Below are 20,649 nucleotides of genomic sequence, written 5' to 3'. Positions count from 1 at the left end.
GTAGTTATAAAATGCCATTAATCATTTTTAAGTACGGTACGTTACAGAATCGTTGCTGATCTGTTTTTGGAGGAAGACGCACACCGCCGCCATCTTGTGGCGGAAAGCCGCCGGGTCCGTTTAGAAGTTTGAGAGCTGTCGAAACTTAAAGCTGAACGGGAAATCAACCGAACATGAGGCCATTGTTTGCTCTGTCGGGGTCGCTTTCAGGTGCGCGGAGCCGCTACAGGTGAACCCCCCCCCCCCCCCCGCCCCCCCGCGTGGTCAAATTGAAAGTGAAACCAAAAGTACATAACGTCCACTTAGCAGCAACGTTAGCATCGAGCTAACACGACCCGGGAGGGAGGATCACCCGGTAAGTGGTTCTAAACACTCGATTTAACGTCAACTACCGCTGCGTGTTTCCGCGGGACAGGTTGGTTTAGCTGGTGTTAAAGTGCTCAGCGGGGGGTGTTATTAACGAGCAGCTAAGTTAATGCTAGCTGACCGGCTACAGGAACGCGACTAACGTTCAGTCGCGAGGTTGCGTTTAACGTTAAATGATAAATGATCGCTTTAAGCAAATTAAAACGGCAGCTAATTTAACGTTACTATTCTTTTATCAATTCTTCAGTTATGTTAACGTTACATTTCAGGAGTAAATATTGTAGATCTCTCTACTGTAACGTTCTTGTTAAAATATTAAATAATATAATGTGATGAATATCCAATGTACTATATGTTGCTCCCTTATACTTCTACTTGATGGTTTACAATAAGTTAGTAATGTTATCTATTGTATTGCACACAGAGAAAATGGAGTCATAAGGAACCCAATAATAAAATGGAATTAGTGAAAATGTTATGAACAGAAGTTCTCTCATATAACTATAACATGTATCTTTTCAAGTCGCATAATGTGGAATTGCTTGTGTAAAATAACCTCCAAACTGTCCTGAAGTTCGGTCATTTATTAAATGTACTTCAGTCATCTTCTGTAAACTCACAGAAACATTCTTCGTTCCTTTGTCAGATGCGACCTGTCAGGTCCACGAGGAAAATGGGACGTGCGTTGCTCATCGTTATGTTGGACGCGGCGCTGTGTGCGGGTCTGTGGGCCGGCCTGGTGCAGCTCAAGTGCTCCGGTTGCGGTGGGCTGGCAGGACTGTGGGCCTTCGGCGCCGCGAAGTGGGCCCTTCTCCACGTGTTCACCTCCGCGCTGAGCGACGGGAAGCCGGAAGCGGCGCTCCGCAGGCTGGTGGCGACGCTCTGCCTCCTCTCCCCCGCGTTCGAGAGCGGCCGCGCCCTCGTGAGGCCCCGCGCGGGGCCCCCTCCCGACCTCGGCACCCTGCTGCTGGGCCCCGCGTGCGCAGCGCTGCTGGCCTGCGCGGTCTGGGAAAAGCTCCTCTGTGGCGGTTCCGGACGTCCGGAGGATGACGTCGGACGGGACGCCAGGCGGCTGCTTGTGAGGATGCTGAGATACTTCAAACCAGACACCTTATACCTGATCGCAGCTTTCTGTGCCCTCATCTTTGGTGTCATCTGTAAGTGAACTATGATGCATTTAAAACAAAATACATCTCTATATTCTTTTTTGAAAATACCTCGTAGTTTGCTAAAACAGTTGGACACAGTAGTTGTTAAAAGCAGATTAGAAAGATACATTGTTTTTAAATATATATTACAAAATCCATTTCTCCAGTCCATTTAAATGTAAGGTTATTGTTACAATGAACATGTACACAACAGAAACATTGTATTTATCATTTCTTATCTTCTTTCTATGTGTCATTCATCTTTTTTCATCTGACAGGTGATGCATTTATCCCACTTTATCAGGGGAAGGTCATCGATATGCTCAGAGGTCAAATAGTTCAAACCAGCTTGGGTTATGCAATTGGACAGCTGGCCCTGGTCTCTCTAGGAAGGTAATGCAACGAAGCTGCATTTATTGTTGTACCCACGTGGTACAAATAACAACAAAAATGATTGCTTATCACCCGTCTGATTGTAAAGATGTGATTTGTTTCAGGTATTTGAAAAATACAAATCATTAATGTCTCTTATCTCAACAGCGCTCTGTTCTCTGGCTTAAGAGGAGGAATATTCATGTGCACGCTGGCCAGACTGAACAAGAGACTGAAGCGTCTGCTGTTTCACTCCCTCATGCAGCAGGAGGTGCAGTTCTTTGAGGAGAACGACCCCGGTGGGAACAACATTCTACTTATTCTTTGTTTTTGTCATCATGCAACACAGGATGCACAACGGCATTCAGTTGCAGCCCATTTGTAACTATTTTGAATAGAAACGGCACCGACAAATATAATTCTCTGGGCGGATAATATATATACATCTTTGATAATGATAATTGATAATTAAACATGACAAAAAACACATTGTCCGTCAAATTGGACTAATGTTTGAGCACCAAGCATAATGTAAACACAGAGTCTTGACCTCTGACCTGCTGTCAGTACACTCATTTCTTTCTGTAACAAACATGGAGACTCTGCTGAGCGCGTCTCTCGTCCCCCCCCCCCCCCCCTCCTCCCCGCTCAGGACGCCTCTCCTCCCGCCTGCACTCGGACGTGGACAGGATGGGCCGCACGGTGGCGCTCAACGCCAACGCGCTGGTCCGCAGCTCGGTGAAGAGCTGCCTCATGCTCGCAGTGATGCTGGGCCTGTCCTGGGAGCTCACTGTGCTCACATGCATCGAGATGCCTCTCCTGGCCGTCCTGCAGAACAAGTACATCGCCGTGTCTCGGGTAGGTGTGACGGGGTTGAGCCTGGACGGCTTGAAATAGACAAGCAGAGGAAACAGTGGTTGCTTTACGTCTCTTGGCGTCTTTAACAGGTTTAACTTGACTGTAATTTTACCTGAACATCATTGTGCAGGAGGCCATTAGTAATTCGCTCACTCTGCTGTTGGTTTCTCTGGCTTCTGTAGTCTTGTAGTCTCAAGTATCATCCTGTTTATCCCCCTTAAGTGTTTTCCTGACCTATCAATGGTTCATAAACTTTCAGTCACTAGTAAGTTGAGCCCCAATGCAAAAGAATACTCATTCGATGTAGTCAGTGATGATTCTTGGATAGTTGTCTGTTTATACTATTTATTATTCTAGAAATGAATACTTGTGAATGTTCATCTTAACAATCTGCAAAGCTGCAGCTTTTAACGCTCTGCCGTATGAGCTCTATGGAACTACAGCAGTAACTGTGACACCAGAGATAAGAGAGAATAAGACTTCAGCATCGGCCCGCGTGGTCTCTTTGTCAAACAGGATCTGAAAGAGCAGATCCAGGACTGCCAGGCTCGGAACAAAGAACTGGCTCTGCAGACGATCGGAGGGATCCGGACGGTCCGCAGCTTCAGGGCAGAGAGAGTGGAGATGAGGAGGTACAACGAGGCTCTGGACCAGCTGTGCGCCGTGAAGACTCGTTCAGAAATCTACAGCATTATCTTCACCTTAATACGGAGGGTAAGAGGACCATACCCCTTTACTTATTTAGAAAGTAGCATATGGAGCTTTTTTTAAATTCCCTAGTATGAAGGCTTATTTCACCCTGCAAGGGAACAGAATATACATGCAAAAAAGTTAGTTACTATAATAATAAAATAATATTCATGGCAGGCGAGTGTTTGTTCAGAGTGAGATTCTGAGTTAATCTACAACAGTGATTCCTCTCTGTTGCCATGCAGCTGGGGAGTCTGGGGATAAAGGTACTGATGCTGGTTCAGGCCCGCGCCCTCATCTCGTCGGGTCGCCTCAGCCTCGGTAGTCTCGTGTCCTTCTTCTTGTACCGGAACCCTATGTCAAACAATTTAAAGGTGAGCCCTGCTGCAGATACGTCCATTACTAAAGTATACGATGCCGCTTGTTGACGAAGAGGATTTTGTTTTAATCCCAGGAGATCATGTACTGCTACAGTGAGACCATGTCGACAGTTGGAGTCATCTCCAAAGTGTTCAGTTACCTTGACAGAGCGCCAAAGTGGAAGAACGATGGACAGTTGGCTCCAGAGGAGCTGGAGGGGCGGATCGTTTTCCAAAATGTCACCTTCGCTTATCCCAACGCCCCCGAAGACAAACCAGCTCTGAAGGTAACCGATCCGCAGACGTGAGAGTTGCGGTTTTGGTGTCTTGAATGAATTAAGCTGACGGGCGTGACTGTGTGCAGTCGGTGTCCCTGGAGCTTCGGCCGGGGGAGATGACGGCGCTGGTCGGCCCCTCCGGCAGCGGAAAGACCACCTGCGTCAGCCTGCTGAAAAGGCTCTACGAACCCCAGGAGGGGCGCATCCTGCTGGACGGGGAGCCGCTGCACCGCTACGGGCACAAATACCTCCATCAGAAAGTAAGCTTGGCCCCGTGTCCACTGAGCGCCTTTGGATGACCCGGCGAGGAGAAGGCTTTTCCTCTGAGTGAATTATCGCTAAAACAATACATGCTGCTTGTTCAAGAGAGCAACGCTACACAGGAATGTCAGTGGTGACTGGGTCCGTCGCTGGTGGCTTTCAGGGCTATTCTTTGCATTGACTATTCAAAGTGTTCACCACTTCACCTCGGGTGACCTCTAACCCCATGCCGACATCTGCTGATGATGTCTAAACATTCATGTGATGAGTGTTGCAGTAGTTTATTCATTTATCTGATTCATTTGTGGAGGGATTAGTGTTTTTATTTTCACTTTTATCAAACAAACTAAATAAATAAATTGCATCACTTTCAACCAACAGTGCACTGATAGAAGTGTTTTCTGCCTTATTCCTCTAGATGTCCCTGGTATCCCAGAATCCTGTGCTGTTCTCCGGTTCCCTGAAATACAACATGGAGTACGGCTTGAAGGACTGCGGCGTGGAGAAAGTGAAAGAGGCTGCAAAGAAAGCCAATGCAGACAAGTTCATCTGTGAAATGGAGAATGGATACGACACAGGTAAAAATGTTGGGACGGACACCTCAAAATACAAAATATAAATATGGTTTATCATTTCTTAAATGTTTGGGAAACACCGGTGTTTTACTCGATAGGGGCCACGGCTCTTTGTCCATTTTTCAGCAATGATTGAAGGAACAATGCTGATGGAGATTTGGTGTTTTTTGGAGTAATAACCCTGTGGGTTTGTCGTCCTCGCAGACGTCGGGGAGTGTGGCGGCGCTCTCTCAGAAGGGCGGAGGCAGTGCGTCGCCATCATCAGAGCTCTGGTTCGGGAGCCGCGGGTCATCCTGCTGGATGAGGCCACGAGCAGAGTGGATGTGGAGGTGCAGCACACTGTGAGTGAGGTGAGTCCAGCACAGTGAGAACAAGTCAGCTTTCCTCATTTTGAGATGAATGGATTTCTTGGCGTGTAGTCAAACGATAACACAAGTTTTACCCCTCATCTCGTGGTCCACACGTCGTGGTCCTCATCTGCTAAATTCTGTCCTTCCACCCCTCGGGCGTCGTTGTCTCAGGTGCTGCAGGAGGTCCTGGCTCGCGGTGGAACCGTCCTGGTGGTGGCCCATCAGCTGAAGACCGTGGAGACGGCGGATCACATCGTCTTCATGGAGAAGGGAGCCGTCGTGGAGGAGGGGACGCACCAGGAGCTCATGGCCAAGAGGGGGCGCTACCACCGCTTGAAGGAGGAACTGTTCTCCACTCAGTGAATTAAGTTTCACTGTTTCTACGCGACTTCGAGCTGCAGCGGGTCGATGATATCAGCTTCAAAGCAGTGTTGTTGTCAGTTGCTAAACCTTCAAGAGAGGAACGAAGAAGAAGAAGAAGAAGAAAAAAGGTTTTTTTCACTAATGTTAAAAGACATTGTAGAAATGTATGATTCCCGGGTACCGCCATTCGACCACTGCAACTCATCCAGAATGCAGCAGCTCGACTGGTCTTCAACCTTCCGAAATACTCCCACACCACTTCTCCGTTCACTTCATTGGTTACCAGTGGCTGCCCGCATCCAGTTCAAAACATTGGTACTGACGTACCATGCTGTGAATGGATCGGGACCAGTCTACATCCAGGACATGGTGAAACCCTACATCCCAACCCGCACACTCCGCTCTGCATCTGCCAAGCGACTTGTTCCTCCCTCACTGAGAGAAAAGCACTCGGTGAGATGGCGACTCTTTGCTTTCTTGGCTCCCAGATGGTGGAATGAGCTCTCCGATGACATCAGGACAGCAGAAAACTCAAGACACACCTTTTTAGACTCTACCTTGACTAAAACACTAGCACTAGCAAATGTGGAAATGCACTTATTGTAAGTCGCTTTGGATAAAAGCGTCAGCTAAATGACATGTAATGTAATGTAATGATTCTACATGAGTAAATGTATATTGTATACATCTTGATTTCTCAAATGAACCTCAATGACACATCTTCATCTGGCTTCACCAGAGCTTTGTGCACATGATACAGAACCTGAAAACGTAAAATCCAGAAACAAGTATTTCCTGTAATTTACATAGAAAAAAAAATACATTTATTTGAGGGGTATTTAGTATGAAAATAAATTTTGATGAATGCTTGCCCTTCTCTGCGTGTGGATCATCCTCTGCTGGCTCTGATGATGCTAAATAAAAAAATAAAATCTGCTGCTGAGACTTTCCTTCATTGATACGATTGCCATCATTTATGGATTAAAAAAAAAAAGACAACAACCAAAACCAGGCACCAATACTGTAGCATAAACATCGCGTGTCCAGTATTTTTTATCTTGTATTGGATTCTGGGTGTAAACACGCGTCCCGACCACAGGGGGCGTAGAAGAGCCCCGGAGCCGCAGGAAGGAGGTTCTGACCCGCCGGAGGAGGCGGACTCGGGTTCCAAGCAATTAAAGGGCGCTGCCATACAAACGTGTAATCCCAGCAGATCCTTCCCCGCGGGCTGGTGTCTCCTGAAAGCCTTCCGTGCGCAGGGTTATCCGGGTGGAAGCTGACGAGATGATCCAGAAGGTCCTGAACTCCCGACACGTCCGCTCCAGGTGTCTGAAGGTCCTGCAGAGGCTGCGGACTCGTGGCCCAGGAGGCTCCGCGGCGAGTCGGTGGGTCGCCCGAACACATCAGGAAATAGAAGATGAGAGAACATGATGTTCAGTGGAGATGACTCCTGGTTAAAGTCCGTTTTCCTCCGACGTGTCTCTGTTCGGTAACAACGTTTCTTCCTTTTGAAAAGAACTTATTTTCCCACAAAACTCTCCCGTTTTGGGTAAATGTCGCACAGGTCCGACCCTTTTCTCTGTTTTCTCTGCTTTGTCGAATAAATGACAAAACGTTGCGTTAAAACGATTCTTCGGGAGTCGGAAGAGGAAAAAGAGTGTCGTGTGTTTCCCTTAAAACATCCAGTCTCCACCCTCCGCTCCCTTAAAACAGCAAACGGACCCTGTAAAATAAGTAGAAATGTGAGGTACTTTATTTGAAGTCTTTTTTATATGTAACGTAAATCTACCTTAAAGATGTTTTACACGTCAGTAGAACCTGGATGATTTAGTGGAATTTCTTTTATTGTCTTTCTTTGATAACCTTTTTGTCCAATTGTAGTTTATTTCAGCTTCCCACATCCCATTAGTTCACCCTTTTTTTTTCTTCTACTATTGTTTTGAGCAATTTAGGAATCTATGTATCGAGTATTTAAACCTTTTAAAGTTTAAGTTTGTTCTACTGATTGCTTTCTACAAACTTCTATGTGTATCATCAAATACATTTTTAATTGTAGGTCTTTTAATTCTTGGTGCCATGTTTTTTTTATTTTTATTTTTACAGTGTTGTATTAGTAAAAATATTTGAACACCTCCTCCACGATTGGTAGCCAGCGGTCAGGTGACTTACACCTGGAAAGAACATTTACCCAAAAAGTGTAGACCAATAAAGTTGCATCATCATGGTAGAGAAATGTCATGATTGGGTACATTTTTGGTAGAAAAATGGATGGAAAACAAAAGGGGGCCCAGGATACAGTCATGAGGTACTCCACTCATATCCAGAACCTTTAATGCAACTCGGGCCGACCTCTGTCCCCCCCCCTGCAGCGGCATCCACGTGGACTCCCCCCCCATCATCCCAACGCTCACCTCCAGCTACGCCCACGGCACGTCGTCCACGTCTCTGCTGAACACCACGGTCGGGGGGGCCCTGCTGCGGACCGCCGAGCGCTGGCCCGACCGGGAGGCCGTGATCTTTGTGAAGGACCGGGTCCGCAAGACCTTCGCTCAGCTTCAGCAGGATGTGGGTTGTTTTTCCTTTTTTAAAGCGGGTCGGGGCGTCTCCCTCCAGTGAATCCAGAGCGTTCAGGTTGCACAAAACATTTCAGCCATATTTGCATTTTTAACATTTTTAAACAGTCGAACACGTAAGAGGGACAATGGTTCCATGTGTTGATCTTATTCGGTACCTTCTGACTGAGGTCAATTTTGTAATCTCTGAATCCAGAACGCAGTGACCTGGATTAGCTATTTTTTGTAATTTGTTATTTATGTTATTTCAACCCACATGTTACCATACGGCAGGAGATCGTTATCTTCACTTTACCTGGACAATGAAACAAACATTTTAAAACAATTTAACATTCTACTGTTTTAAATGTTAACACCGCGGTCATCTCTGTTCATGGGAACGGGCCGTTCCATGCAAAGTGAAATCTGATCATTTACAACATCGCAGAGACTCATTGTGGCGTCCGGTTAAGTTCTTTTGTTGTTCAGTCAGCCAACAAATAAGGGATTTAAAAAAAAAAAAATCCAAATCCTAATTACATTTATTGAATGAGTCCACTTTTACATACAAACTTAATCACGTCCTTCGATTTAAGGGAATGTCATAATTTGTAAATTAAATCTACAATTAATTATGATTGATTTTTATTAGTTTTATCTGATCCCATTAAGCTCCATCGATAAGCCTTACTTTAAAACCAATGATGTTGGCATTCATTGTATTTGGTCCAGTGTATTACATGCACTTTATTTCTTACCGTATTGATTTGTCTGCTAAATCGAAAAGGGATCTCAGGTCTGTTGATTTATGCACCTGCGTGTCCTACTCGGTTTGTAAACTTTCACCCAGTGAACATTTCCCTGCTTCGTGTCGTTAACCTGCACCTGGAGGTCCAGTACGCAGTTCAGATATCAGCTGGCGTAAAAACATGACAAACGACGTGTGTGTGTGTGTGTGTGGAGGATTAGACTTTACTCTTAATGAGGAGCTTGTGGTGACAAAGTGAAACGAGAAAAAGACCCGATTACATAAGTGTGTGTTTAAATATTTATCATAATCCAGTAGCATATTTTGTGTTTCTTCATTAATATCAAAGCTACTTCAGTAAACTTCTGAATCCATGTTAATCCATGTCTGTCAGGACTCAAGTTCTAATGTGTCCTACCACCAAGGTTCCTTCATAGAAAACCTCATTTTGCTGGAGCAGGTCTGACGTCCTGGTTCACCTGGTTCACCTGGGCCTCCCTTCCCTCAAGCGGGTTCAGCACGCCGTGCTGGCGGCTCCCAGAGAGCAGCTGGAGGCCGCTGGCGTTCCTGTGATGTCATTGAGTCTTTGTCCCCCCCCGTGTCCGTAGGTGGATCAGGCCGCGGCCGGTTTGCTGGCTCTGGGACTGCAGAAAGGAGACCGCCTCGGCATGTGGGGACCCAACACGTACGAGTGGATCCTGTTCCAGTTCGCCACGGCCCGAGCTGGCATCATACTGGTACGTACTGGTAAGCTACGGCATCACGCCGCAACAAGAAGGCAGGGCTGTGATCCGAGAACAAGGGAAAGATGTCCGAAAGACGATATCTCTGCCCCCCCCCCCCCCCCACAACTTCATCCATTAATTGATTTTAATAGACAATCTGCAAGAATCCTAAATAAATCTTAGTCTTTTAAGTCCGTGTTTACCAGAGATTTTCTCATTAATGAGTTTAAACAAGTCATTCAGCATTTTTTTTAACGGAATGAAAGCAATGGTTTACAATGAATTATCTACATAACGTGGACTTTAATGAATAAAGTCGTTTTGGTTAAACATCCACAGCGATCTGTTTTTTTCCCACTCATTGTTTGAATGGTTCTAACAGGTGTCGGTGAACCCAGCCAACAAGGTGCAGGAGGCGGAGTTTGCTCTGCGAAAGGTGGGCGGCGTCTACTCGCCTGTTTTGCATTTTGTGTGACACAAGGACCAACGTGGCGTCTCACCGAGTCCCCCCCCCATCCCCTCCCTCCCCCCTCGCCCCCCCGCGTGCTCCTCTGTTCACAGTCCGGCTGCAGAGCCGTCGTGTGCCCGTCTCAGTTCAAGACCCAGAACTACAGCGCCATGCTGACCCAGCTGTGTCCCGGGATCGAGGCGTCCCCCCCGGGGGACCTGAGGAGCGCCAGGTGCGGCTGCTCGGGTGCCTCCAAGCGGGGGCTGTTGGCTCATTCGTTTGGTCAACAACGGGGCAGTGGATCCACAAAATGATATAGAATAATAATAATGACTGGTGACCTCGGTGAGTCTTTGTTTGGTTCCAGACTCCCAGACCTCCGCTGCGTGATCCTTCTGGATCGCAGGCAACCAGGGACGTTCTGCCTGGAGGACGTGATGCAGGCCGGCAGCAGCCAGCACGCGCAGCAGCTCCAGGACCTGCAGAAGAAGATCTCCACCGACGACCCCATAAACATCCAGTTCACTTCGGTGATTGCTGACATTTTTTTTTTTTTTTTTGAGTGAGGGACTGAGGTCCAGTTAAAGCAATCCTGCAATGATAGCAGAAAACTCACATTTAATAAAATGACGTGCTTTAAAAAAGGAGGAGAAAATTCCCCCCCCACATGGCTCATAAATGCAGGGATTTATTTGTGTCACCAGGGAACCACCGGAGCTCCAAAGGGTGCCACCTTGTCCCATCACAACATCGTCAACAACGCCTACATCGTGGGGAAGAGGGTGGGATACACCTGGAACGTGAGTCTTTCACCTGACGCGATAAATATGATGTCTGCTTTTCCTCCTGAAACATAGAGCTCCGTTTAAAACACATCGATGAGCCCCCCCCCCCCCACTGTTTGTTTTGACTTGATACACACACACCACATGTGGATCCACCCACCACTACAAATAGTCTTAAAACAAACACACAGTCTCCATTTTGATTTTGAAGCATTTTATTTCTTGAACATGTAGACATTAAAAAATAAAAAATTTAAAAATCAACATAGACATAGACCACAAAATTAGAAAAGTCACCTTTTTGTTCAAGAAAAGGAGAAGAGGGAAGCTAAAGCTTATAGATACCCACCCCTTTGTTTAATTTTGATAAAAACTACAGTTATTGCCATGATTGACTAAAACCAGAAATTATAGGTCGGCTGTATCTGTTAATATCTTTGTGGGGAATCAGGATAATGTTAAATAATGCATCCACAATTAGTTGGGTGATGTTATGAAGGTGGTTATCAGGCATGAATGAGCGGCTTAACCGAACTGAAGAGCCTCTCGTTGACTTACTGAAGGCTCTCCCACCTCTGAACCTCCATGGCCCGGATCACTATCTGCCCCACCTGAAAATAAACAGCTGCAAGAACACTGAGTCTCATTCGGTGCAAGGTCTAAAAATACCACGAGACCAAGCGGCCTGCAGAACAGATTTTCTCCAATTGCTTTCAAATTCGTCACTTTTTACGAGCCCTTTGGGGTCCAAAGTTTAACTCGCACAACGGGGAACTGATCTTAATTGTATAGAAAGTATTCCGGTGAATTAAGAAGAACTTTGAGGGCAACGCTGATAATTCAAAATGCCTTTGGCCTTCACAGATTAGTTGACACTGAAAGTAAAATAGGTGACTCTTTAATGGTGATAAGGTTTCTATGTGTCCGATGGCTCTGTCCCTGCAGCCTTTGAACCGCATCTGCCTCCCGGTGCCTCTGTACCACTGCTTCGGCTCCGTGGGCGGCGGCATGTGCGTGGCCGTGCACGGCGTGTCCGCCATCTTTCCCTCGCCCGGCTACGACGGGAAGGCCAACTTGGCGGCTCTGGAGAGCGAGAGGTAACCAACGTCCGTACGTCTGGTCTCCGAAAGCTGAGTTCTGGAGCCTCATGGTACTTTGGCAGCTTAAGTTAACATTTAATATCTGACATCATTGAACAGGATTTATTGAGTTATCGAGTTGAAACGCGTCGTGGTTCAAGGCAACTCGGTCACCTCCACACCAATCATCATTCAGGGTTTTAAAGAAAAATGATTCTAAAAGGTGACACCCTGGACCGTCCTTTGTGAAAGGAAAGGAGAAAATTGATGGCATGGCGGTTTCCTGTCGTCTGCGTGACTCGCCGTGACGACACATGAAGGCATCAGAGATGCTTCTTTGTAGCCGCTGCGGACTCCTCCCTAATTCTTTTAACCATCTTTCTTGGCGTGATGCTGGGAGGTAATTGTTTTGACTTTTTGGATCCAGCCGGTGTGCTTCAGCTTATGTAAAGGCCCGGTTTGGTGTCAAAGGTCAAAACACAGAGCTCCGCACTGTTCTGAGCAGATGTCACATGTTGTTTTGCCGGAGAAAAAGGGAAACTAAAGTAAATGAACTTTTCAACTTGTTGCTCAATAAAACCAGTGTTTAGTCAGGGAAAATTAATTTTAATCACTACACATCGCAGCTAAACATTTCTACTTCAGTAGTTAATCTGTGTTTCCATGGATTAGAAAAAATATATTAGTGTCCGCTCCTTTCAATCTAAATCGATCAAACACTTAAAATGTTATGACTAAATATGTAAATGAATAAAGTTTGACACAGAGGTAAATGGCCAAATGCCAGTTGTCTGTTTATTGATTAAAGGGTCACTTAAAAGGTGACACATTTTTTATCTTTCCATGTAAATCCCTCATTATAAAAAGATACCATTATTAGATGTAATAATCATTAGGAATCGTTTTTCCTCACAGATGCACCTTCCTCTACGGCACGCCCACCATGTTTGTGGACATGGTCAACCAGCCCGACGTGGCTAAATACGACTTGTCGTCAGTCCGAAGGGGTGAATAAAAAATAAAAAAAAGTATCTTCTGATTGTATTGATTGCAACATAAAAATGGAATTGTTACAATGATATAAGGCCTTTTCTCTCCTGTCAATATTGAGTTTGAGTCTGAGAATATTTCCATAAAGGTTCTCAGGTTTGACGCTCTTCTGTCTGTTTGTGTGACTGCAGGCATCATCGGAGGCTCCCCGTGTCCTCCAGAGCTCGTGAAGAAGGTCATTTCTGTGATGGGCATCAAGGAACTGATTGTGAGTCGCATTCTAGATCGTTTTAAGAACGCCAAACGGCTCGGATCCAAAAAATAACTAATAAGAATAAAAAATAAGTTTACACAGAGGCACAAGTCTGCTTCCAAACACCAGGGGGAGACAAACCCTCACAGAAACCTCAGTGAAGTAAAAGTAATGATATGTGTAATATAGAAAGGAGGTTTGGTTTTGTAAAAGGTTTATTGGATGTGAACACCTGCCACTACTTCCAAACGTTAAGCACATATAAAGATATTGAATATATATATATATATATATATATATATATATATATATATATATATATATATCTGCGTAATGGGCAGTAAAAATACTTTTTCTTTACAAGTTAAATTAGTGAAGGGTTTGAAAAAATGTTTAGTCTGTTACAAAGGTTTTATAGCTCAAGACAGAATAGCACAATATACATTAATCTACATCAAGTTCTCAAAAAAGAGGAAAATGTCACTCGAAGGTAGATTGGTGAAATTGATTCACCTCATAAGTTTTCCCACATGTATGCGAGTATTTTGTAACAGTGGGATAGTCAGGCTAACTGTTTCCAATCATTACGCTAAGCTAACCTGCTCATTGCTGTCGCTTCAAAACATGACACTGCTATCGATCTCTTCTTCTGAGCAAATAGCAAATATCAGTGTGTGCATATGGGTGTCAACTTGTGTCACTATTTGGCAGATGGATAAATCGACTCTCTTGAAGTAGAGCATTGCTGTCCCCTGGGCGGGCTCCTCCTTTGGCCTGTGGGGAGGGGGGGAAAGACACGAAATGAGCAGCCAATTCAAACAGTCCAACCCGGAGACTACCGTGACCTGGACTCGGTGCCCTGGACCCGAGGGCCAACATGGAGAACGTTTTAGAAGGGGACAAAAGGTCCTGTGGTCTGGAGAGCGAGAGAGAAATGCAATCATCATCGTTCAAAGCGGACTGTGGTGGGTCCAAAACCAACTTGGACCGTTTGTGGAGTCCACTTTCAAAAACCATCTCACCAGGGACTCTAATAGGGGGCAGGCTGTAGCTAAGTTAGCTTAGCATAATACATGGAAACCGGTAGAAACCGCTAGCATGGCTAGGTCTGGAATGGATGAAAATCAGGTTATGACTGCGGCAAGTGGCCGTGGCGGCGGTTACCTGCACAGGTGCGTGTTCAGTGACGCAGGCCCTTTCTGGGCTTCTTGGGCTTGACTCTGCATCCAGCCAAGGCGGCGCTGTCTCTTACTTGCTTTCCTTTCTGCTGAGGCGGAGATGCGCACAGCGCGTCCGGTCGGGTGCGACTAGAGTCCATCCACCTGCAGGTCGTCAACAACAACAAGGAGGTGAGGAGCAGGAGGTTTTCAGGCCTGGCTGGAAGAGGGGCTCCTTGACAGGTGAGTTCTCTCACCTGCGCAGCGGAGCCAGCTGGCACGTGCAGCTCCACGGGTTGTTGGAGAGCGTGAGGTTGGTGACGGTGCCCAAGTTGAGGCTTTTGGGGAGCGACCTCAGCTTGTTGTTGTCCAGGTTCAGGGACTTGATGGCCGTCACGCCTGTGAACGCACCGTCTGAGAACTGGAGAGAGAGAGAGAGACCTGAGCTGCTGTTGTCCCCACCAGGAGGGTCAAGCATTTATTTTAAGGGGTTGTAATCATCTGTAAAGTCAGCCCTGTCTTTGTACGAGCTCTGTAAAGGAAGGAGTACATTTAGAAAACCCTTGATTTCTTACAAAAAAAATGAATGGTCCATCTTTGAGCAATGCTCAGACGTGTGAATGTTGCTTGTAGCAACAGACGTTCCTGCGGTGGAGGACACTTTAACACCGACGCCGTAAGGAATTGGTTTTTGGAGAGAATTCAGCCGACTCGACCGACGCACCACCTGACAGGTGCAGAACGTGGGAACCTCGCCAGCGTGTCTCTGCCATGACCGACCCCCCCCCCTCCCCCCCTCATCCTTCTCCCTGCACCAGCGGTTGTGTAAACACCTCCTTCTTCTTCTTCTTCTTGCCGCTTCACTCCTCACGTGGACCCGAGGGTGCTAAAAGCTTCAGGGAGGTGCGAGGTGGACCGGGGTCTCCTGCAGCAAGGCGAGAGAGAAGCTCTTTGGTCTTTTGAAGGGTTGTTTTTCTGGAGGCGACGAGGCCGTTTGGAAATTTCCACCGTGGAGCGACGAGCAGCCAAGAGGCTTCTGGTGTTTTTGACGCAGTGGAAGATGGACGACTTCCAGCATGGCCGAGGTGTTTTTCTCTCCCCTGTCCTCTCTTTGCCAGGAAGGCTCGCAAAAGGGCCCAATTGTCCCTCTAACCCGGGTCGGGTGGGGTGGGGGGGGGGCAGGCAGGCAATGGCAAGCTAAAAATACTCTGTGGAACACCCGGCCTCTATTTACCCGTCCCCTCACCCCTGCTGACCTGTTTACCAGACCCTCAAGTAGAAAACACACCTTGCTGAAAATATCTCTTGTGAAATAATTAGACTCTGGGCCACAAAAACACTCCTATAAATACCTGCGTTTGGCTGGAAAAAGGTTCACACAGTCCCAGCGTGAGAAGGTTGTTATTTTACAGCCACCCCGCCCCCCTCGGCACAGGTACACTCAAATATTGGACTATATGATTATATTATATGAACTTGAGAATGTGTGTGTGTGATGACGAGACTGATGCCGTATACATTTAGGTTTAAAATGGTTGATACGGTTTAACAGAAGAAAAAAAGAAGCTGTTTATGAATAAAATGTTGACGTGTGATCAAACCCCACAAAGGGAGGCCTGGAATCTAGTCGTGACGTCTTCAACAGACACACACAGACTTAGTTTTGGATTTAGAACATTACAAAAGTCATTTACTAAATCGTGTCCCGAGCAGGACATTCGGTTCCCTTCTCTGGACATCGGCGTGATGAGGAGCGATCCATCTGACGTAACGTTACAGTTATGGTGCCACTCACCAAGTGAAAGTCAACACGTTTTGCATTAGATGTTAAACTCCCATCTAGTTAAAGCGCAGACGTACCTTCTCCAGGCCCATGTTGTCCAGCTGTAGTTTCTCCATGTAGCGCCCAAAGCTCTGGAAGGCGATGTCGGGGATGGTCCTCATGGGGTTCTTCCCCAGCGCGAGCTCCTCCACCACCCGCAGCTTGCTCATGGCCGCCAGCGGGTAGCTGGGCAGCCGGTTCCCGTCCAGGTGGAGTATGGCCAGGTTCTCCACGTCGTCCAGGGAGCCCGGCTGCAGGGCGGCCAGCTCGTTCCCGCTCATGTGCAGCCAGCGCAGGTCCTTGGCGCCGGCGAAGGTCCCCGGCCGCAGCTCCCGCAGCCTGTTGTCGTTGAGCTGCAGGATGAAGAGGTTGATCATGGGGGAGAAGAGGCCCCTGGCCAGGTCGCCGATCTGGTTCCCGTCCAGGTAGAGGTAGGTGAGCTCCGTTAGGTCCTCGAAGGCGCCGGGCCTGATGCTGCTGATCTTGTTGTTGGATAGGTAGAGGTAGACGAGCTTCTTCAGCCCCTTGAAGGCCTGGGACCCGACCTCCCGCAGCTGACAGTGCTGCATGTGCAGCGAGACGAGGCCCTTGCTGTCGCCGAATGCCCCCGTGGGAATGGCGCCCAGGTTGTTCCTCTGCAGGTTCAGCAGGCGCGTGACCTCGGACACCCGGGGGATCTTCTTCAGCCCGACGCCGTCGCAGATGACGTGCTGGAGGTCGCCGTGGCAGTGGCACAGGTCGGGGCACTGGCCCGGCGCGCCGTGCGCGGCGGGGCCCAGCGCCAGGAGGAAGGTCCCCAGCAGCAAGCGGCTCACGCAACGCATGCTCGGCCTCGGACCTCGTCTCCCAGGACCCTTTTTTTTTTGGACTCTCAGAATAAGCAGCGGAATGAGGAAAAAGGGTGTGAGCGGAGGGTAGTGCTTGGTTGGAGAGAAACTGGGTGGAGAAGGAGCGGAGAAGGTGATGCGACGCGCTTTGAGAGGAGGAGGAGGAGGAGGAGGAGGAGGAGGACGGCTGCTCAGCAGAACACACAGCGCTATTTATAACGTTCACTGGAGGGGGGAGAGAAAAAGAAAAAAAAGCGCAAAGGAGGAGGTGAGAAGGTTTGCGACAGGAAGTCAAGTGTCTGTGAGAATTTAACCCTGAATGAGCAGGAAGGTGACGTGCAGACACACCCCAGGTTTGAACCGGTTCAATCCGCTCGTGCTCCCAGACATCTCGATCATTCTTCAGTCTGCGGTGGAGGGAGAAGCTGCCGTTTCATAACCTCTAACGGCCTCCAGATGGCCAAAAGAGACCTGAGACCATTGCTAAAAGTCACCCACAGAGGAACGTTTCAGTAGGCGCTCTGCATTCCTGCGTAACGTTCTTTCTTCTGGAATGAAGTGTGGTATTATGTAATGGGCCTTTATCCCTCCCTGACTTCCTATGTCTCTGATTGAATCTGCTCCTGTGATTTATTTGACCAACCAGGGACTGGTTCAATCAGGAGAAGCTCTGTATTTCCCTCTGAAATGATGTGGAGGACGACAGAGAATTTACCAAAACAGAAATATTTTTGTACAAATGTAAACATACTCCGTTTAGATGAGTTTAATTTGCCGTGATGGCAAATATGTGGTCATTTGAAGTTTGCTTTAAAAATTGTATATCACGGTATTTGGGTTCTGGGCTGTAAGTAGTAAAAAACATAACGTTTCTAGGCACCTCAAATTTGGTTCAAATGTCCCCTGATTATAATTTGGTGGTCAAAGGTCACTTTGAGAATCTATGACAATGTCACACAAACCTCTTATGAAGAATATGACACACGGATGGAAACTGCAGCTCGACTGGTTGGCGAATCAAACTTCTAGTTTGACACTTCAAGCCTGTTTTAGTGAGAAGAGCAACTGGACTTTTCATGTAATGAGCTCATTAAGTGGGTTCTATTGCTACTGATCGGTCCAATACTCACTGCGTGTGATTGACAGGTTGCATACGGAACCACGGAGAACAGCCCGGTGACCTTCTGCCCGTCGCCCACGGACAGCCTGGAGAGGAAGTCCGAGACCGTGGGCTACATCATGGACCACATGGAGGTACTCCACCTTGCTGGCTACGTCACTACGAGACACAATTATTTAATATTCGCTGGTCAATAAACGTTATGCTTTAAAAAAAACAACCTTGAATGTAGATGATCCATGACAAAAATAAGTTCTTACCCGCTATTAGAAAGATGTCTGAGAATCTGATAAAGTGGATTGTAAATAAAAACAGTTACCAGTGTGAAATGCACCAGAATAAACCTGTTTATTTGTGTAAAAATAATTATTCAACACATTTCATTAAATGATAAAAGAAATATTGAATTACAATTCAATTGAATCATTCTTAAATCCATTAAAAGTTTAGCTTTGTGTAATGAACGAATAAGAAACTAATGGTGTGATTGTCCTCTGCTCAGGCTAAAATCGTGAACCCCACATCGGGTCAGGTGGTCCCTCTGGGGGAGACTGGGGAGCTCATGACGAGAGGCTACAGCGTGATGTTGGGCTACTGGGCTGACGAGGCCAAAACGCGAGACAGCATCACCGAGAGCGGATGGTACAAAACCGGGTACGGAGAGGTTTTGGACCAAACGTGATGACGTGTAGCTGCTACTACGAAGTGAACGGGTCTCCAACTAAAGATGAAATGGTTTGGCTGCAGAGACCTGGCCACCATGGACGCGTACAGCTACTGCCGCATTGAGGGCCGGATAAAGGACATGATCATCCGAGGGGGAGAGAACATCTACCCGGCGGAGATCGAACAGTTCCTGCACACGCACCCCAAAGTCAAGGAGGCGCAGGTGGACAACAGCGTTTACAATAGTGACTTTACACGTTGCACACTTTCAAAGCATCAAACACTGTTGCTGATCTTGATCAATATGAAGCCGGCTTTGTTTTTCTTGTTATTAGCTCCATTTAGGGTGGTGTTCACATCTGCTGAAGGAGGCCCACCATGTTAAAGTTGGAGCTCAGGTCCTGACGTTGTGTGTTGTTCTCCTCAGGTGGTCGGGGTGCAGGACGCCCTCATGGGGGAGGAGATCTGCGCCTGCATCAAACTGTTGGAGGGGGAGGAGTGCACTGCAGAGGAGATCAAAGCTTACTGCAAAGAACACGTGGGGCCACAGTCGCTCTTTTTAATACTTCATAACAAGCCAGAATTATTTTAAGACTTTATCTCCTCTCTCCCCTCAGATCTCGCACTTCAAGACACCCCGCTACGTGCTGTTTGTGACCAGCTACCCGCTGACCGTCACCGCCAAAGTAAGAGCTCGTGTCGATGTGCTTGCATGAATGACGAGACCAATTGGGTTTGTTTAGGCAGCATTGCATCATGGGAAACCCAGAGAGCGAGCGGTTTAGACATGTCGCTGTGTTTGACCAGGCCCCCCCCCCCCCCTAGATAGAGGGGGGAGGTGGGCGGGGCCTATTCCCTCGTCTGCGCCCACGCCGCGTCACATTAAGAACGTTTCTGACTTTCTCAACATGTTATACCAACGTTTAGTGATCCACGATACTCCTGATTAATAATACCCTACGGGCATCTTCCTCCACGATTGGCGGATTAATTGAACATTTAAATAGTTGCGCAGTGAAAGTCTTTGAGAGCTGAACTCGCAACCCCGTTTTATTTCTCGCCTCTCAGATCCAGAAGGACAAACTTCGCCAGGAAGCTGAGCAGCAGCTCGGAGTCAAGAAGGAAAAATGAGACTTTTAGCGAAGGGATGAGGAAATTTGAATACTGTGTACCAGGGGTCACAAAATACGCCATCAGAACCTCTCAACGCTATGGAGCCACTTCCTGTGACCCACTGATGTGAAACCTTTTACCATTGTTTGTTTTGATCACCGGTATAGTCTCCATAACAAGGGATATTGTACAATGAGATGAATCCATGTGGTCAAACAAACGCAAATCTGTACGCAACAGCTTTGCAGAACCTCTGTGAAAAGTAAGGTTTTAATTTTAACTTGAAACGCTAACAGTATGTAATGAAAAACAAAAGGCACTACAATATGTCAAGTTTTTTTTTTTCTTAAATCCACAAGTTTATATGAAATAATGTAATAATCTAGTTGAAAAAAGAAGTATTATGAAAGTCAAAATATTATGGAAAAAATATCCATAACGTAGAATGATCTTAAGGCAATTTTTAAAAATAAACTGTACCACAATATTACAACCAGATGTGGATGTTTCTCTTTTTCCAGGATGCATGAGGGAGTGTATTTCTTTTATTGATCTCATACAGGGTTTTCACCTCAGCGCTTTGGCATGCCATTGACTGACACACACACACACACACAGCAGTAAGGAGTTACCTTTAGAGTTAGACGGGTCCACATGTGCGGTTCAAACAACATCGGGCCTCGGGATCGGATGTCTTCCGTCTAGACCTGAAGGACTCGGCCCAGAAATAGCTCTGAAGAAAAC

The 20,649-nt window shown here is 47.0% G+C and overlaps 3 protein-coding genes across 4 annotated transcripts; 2 read left to right on the top strand and 1 right to left on the bottom strand.

The window, feature by feature from the left end:
- The first annotated feature begins 238 nt into the window (after window positions 1-238).
- On the top strand, window positions 239-6,570 carry tap2t (transporter associated with antigen processing, subunit type t, teleost specific). The gene is made up of 12 exons (XM_037464571.2): window positions 239-355; window positions 1,013-1,523; window positions 1,793-1,907; window positions 2,055-2,185; window positions 2,539-2,744; window positions 3,261-3,458; window positions 3,680-3,808; window positions 3,889-4,080; window positions 4,158-4,331; window positions 4,751-4,910; window positions 5,112-5,257; window positions 5,429-6,570. Exons 2-12 carry the CDS (start codon window positions 1,013-1,015, stop codon window positions 5,618-5,620), a joined length of 2,154 nt encoding a protein of 717 aa, XP_037320468.2. The 5' UTR covers window positions 239-355; the 3' UTR covers window positions 5,621-6,570.
- A 155-nt stretch (window positions 6,571-6,725) lies between these two features.
- Window positions 6,726-20,003, top strand: acsf2 (acyl-CoA synthetase family member 2). 2 transcript variants are annotated; one of them, XM_037463583.2, is made up of 16 exons: window positions 6,726-7,005; window positions 7,990-8,185; window positions 9,529-9,657; window positions 10,028-10,081; window positions 10,207-10,325; window positions 10,461-10,623; window positions 10,798-10,893; window positions 11,824-11,975; window positions 12,873-12,964; window positions 13,139-13,215; window positions 18,153-18,260; window positions 18,629-18,780; window positions 18,874-19,015; window positions 19,220-19,330; window positions 19,410-19,478; window positions 19,861-20,003. In XM_037463583.2, the coding sequence occupies exons 1-16, from the start codon at window positions 6,905-6,907 to the stop codon at window positions 19,921-19,923; spliced, it is 1,824 nt and encodes a 607-aa protein (XP_037319480.2). In that variant the 5' UTR covers window positions 6,726-6,904; the 3' UTR covers window positions 19,924-20,003. The 2 variants fall into 2 exon arrangements, with proteins under 2 accessions (XP_037319480.2, XP_037319481.2); XM_037463584.2 differs by having other exon boundaries at window positions 6,970-7,109.
- chad (chondroadherin) lies at window positions 13,533-18,133 on the bottom strand. The gene is made up of 4 exons (XM_062560269.1): window positions 16,218-18,133; window positions 14,615-14,778; window positions 14,365-14,522; window positions 13,533-13,974 (listed from the first exon to the last, which is right to left on the bottom strand). The coding sequence occupies exons 1-3, from the start codon at window positions 17,001-17,003 to the stop codon at window positions 14,381-14,383; spliced, it is 1,092 nt and encodes a 363-aa protein (XP_062416253.1). The 5' UTR covers window positions 17,004-18,133; the 3' UTR covers window positions 13,533-13,974; window positions 14,365-14,380.
- Window positions 20,004-20,649: the final 646 nt, after the last annotated feature.

This window comes from Pungitius pungitius, chromosome 21, assembly GCF_949316345.1.
Source record: "Pungitius pungitius chromosome 21, fPunPun2.1, whole genome shotgun sequence".
NCBI classification, from domain to species: domain Eukaryota; kingdom Metazoa; phylum Chordata; class Actinopteri; order Perciformes; family Gasterosteidae; genus Pungitius; species Pungitius pungitius.
Note: the sequence above shows the minus strand (reverse complement) of the source record. Positions and strands in the feature narration are given on the sequence as shown.

Excerpts from the sequence above, each read along its gene's own strand:
- tap2t (XM_037464571.2), top strand. The coding sequence starts at position 1,013 with ATGCGACCTGTCAGGTCCACGAGGAAAATGGGACGTGCGTTGCTCATC. Across the intron at positions 1,908-2,054 it reads GCCCTGGTCTCTCTAGGAAG|CGCTCTGTTCTCTGGCTTAA; the intron begins GTAATGCAACGA and ends TTATCTCAACAG. Across the intron at positions 4,332-4,750 it reads ACAAATACCTCCATCAGAAA|ATGTCCCTGGTATCCCAGAA; the intron begins GTAAGCTTGGCC and ends TTATTCCTCTAG.
- acsf2 (XM_037463583.2), top strand. The coding sequence starts at position 6,905 with ATGATCCAGAAGGTCCTGAACTCCCGACACGTCCGCTCCAGGTGTCTG. Across the intron at positions 18,261-18,628 it reads ACATCATGGACCACATGGAG|GCTAAAATCGTGAACCCCAC; the intron begins GTACTCCACCTT and ends TCCTCTGCTCAG. Across the intron at positions 18,781-18,873 it reads AGCGGATGGTACAAAACCGG|AGACCTGGCCACCATGGACG; the intron begins GTACGGAGAGGT and ends GTTTGGCTGCAG.
- chad (XM_062560269.1), bottom strand. The coding sequence starts at position 17,003 with ATGCGTTGCGTGAGCCGCTTGCTGCTGGGGACCTTCCTCCTGGCGCTG. Across the intron at positions 14,779-16,217 it reads ACAACATGGGCCTGGAGAAG|TTCTCAGACGGTGCGTTCAC; the intron begins GTACGTCTGCGC and ends CTCTCTCTCCAG. Across the intron at positions 14,523-14,614 it reads CAGCTGGCTCCGCTGCGCAG|GTGGATGGACTCTAGTCGCA; the intron begins GTGAGAGAACTC and ends GACGACCTGCAG.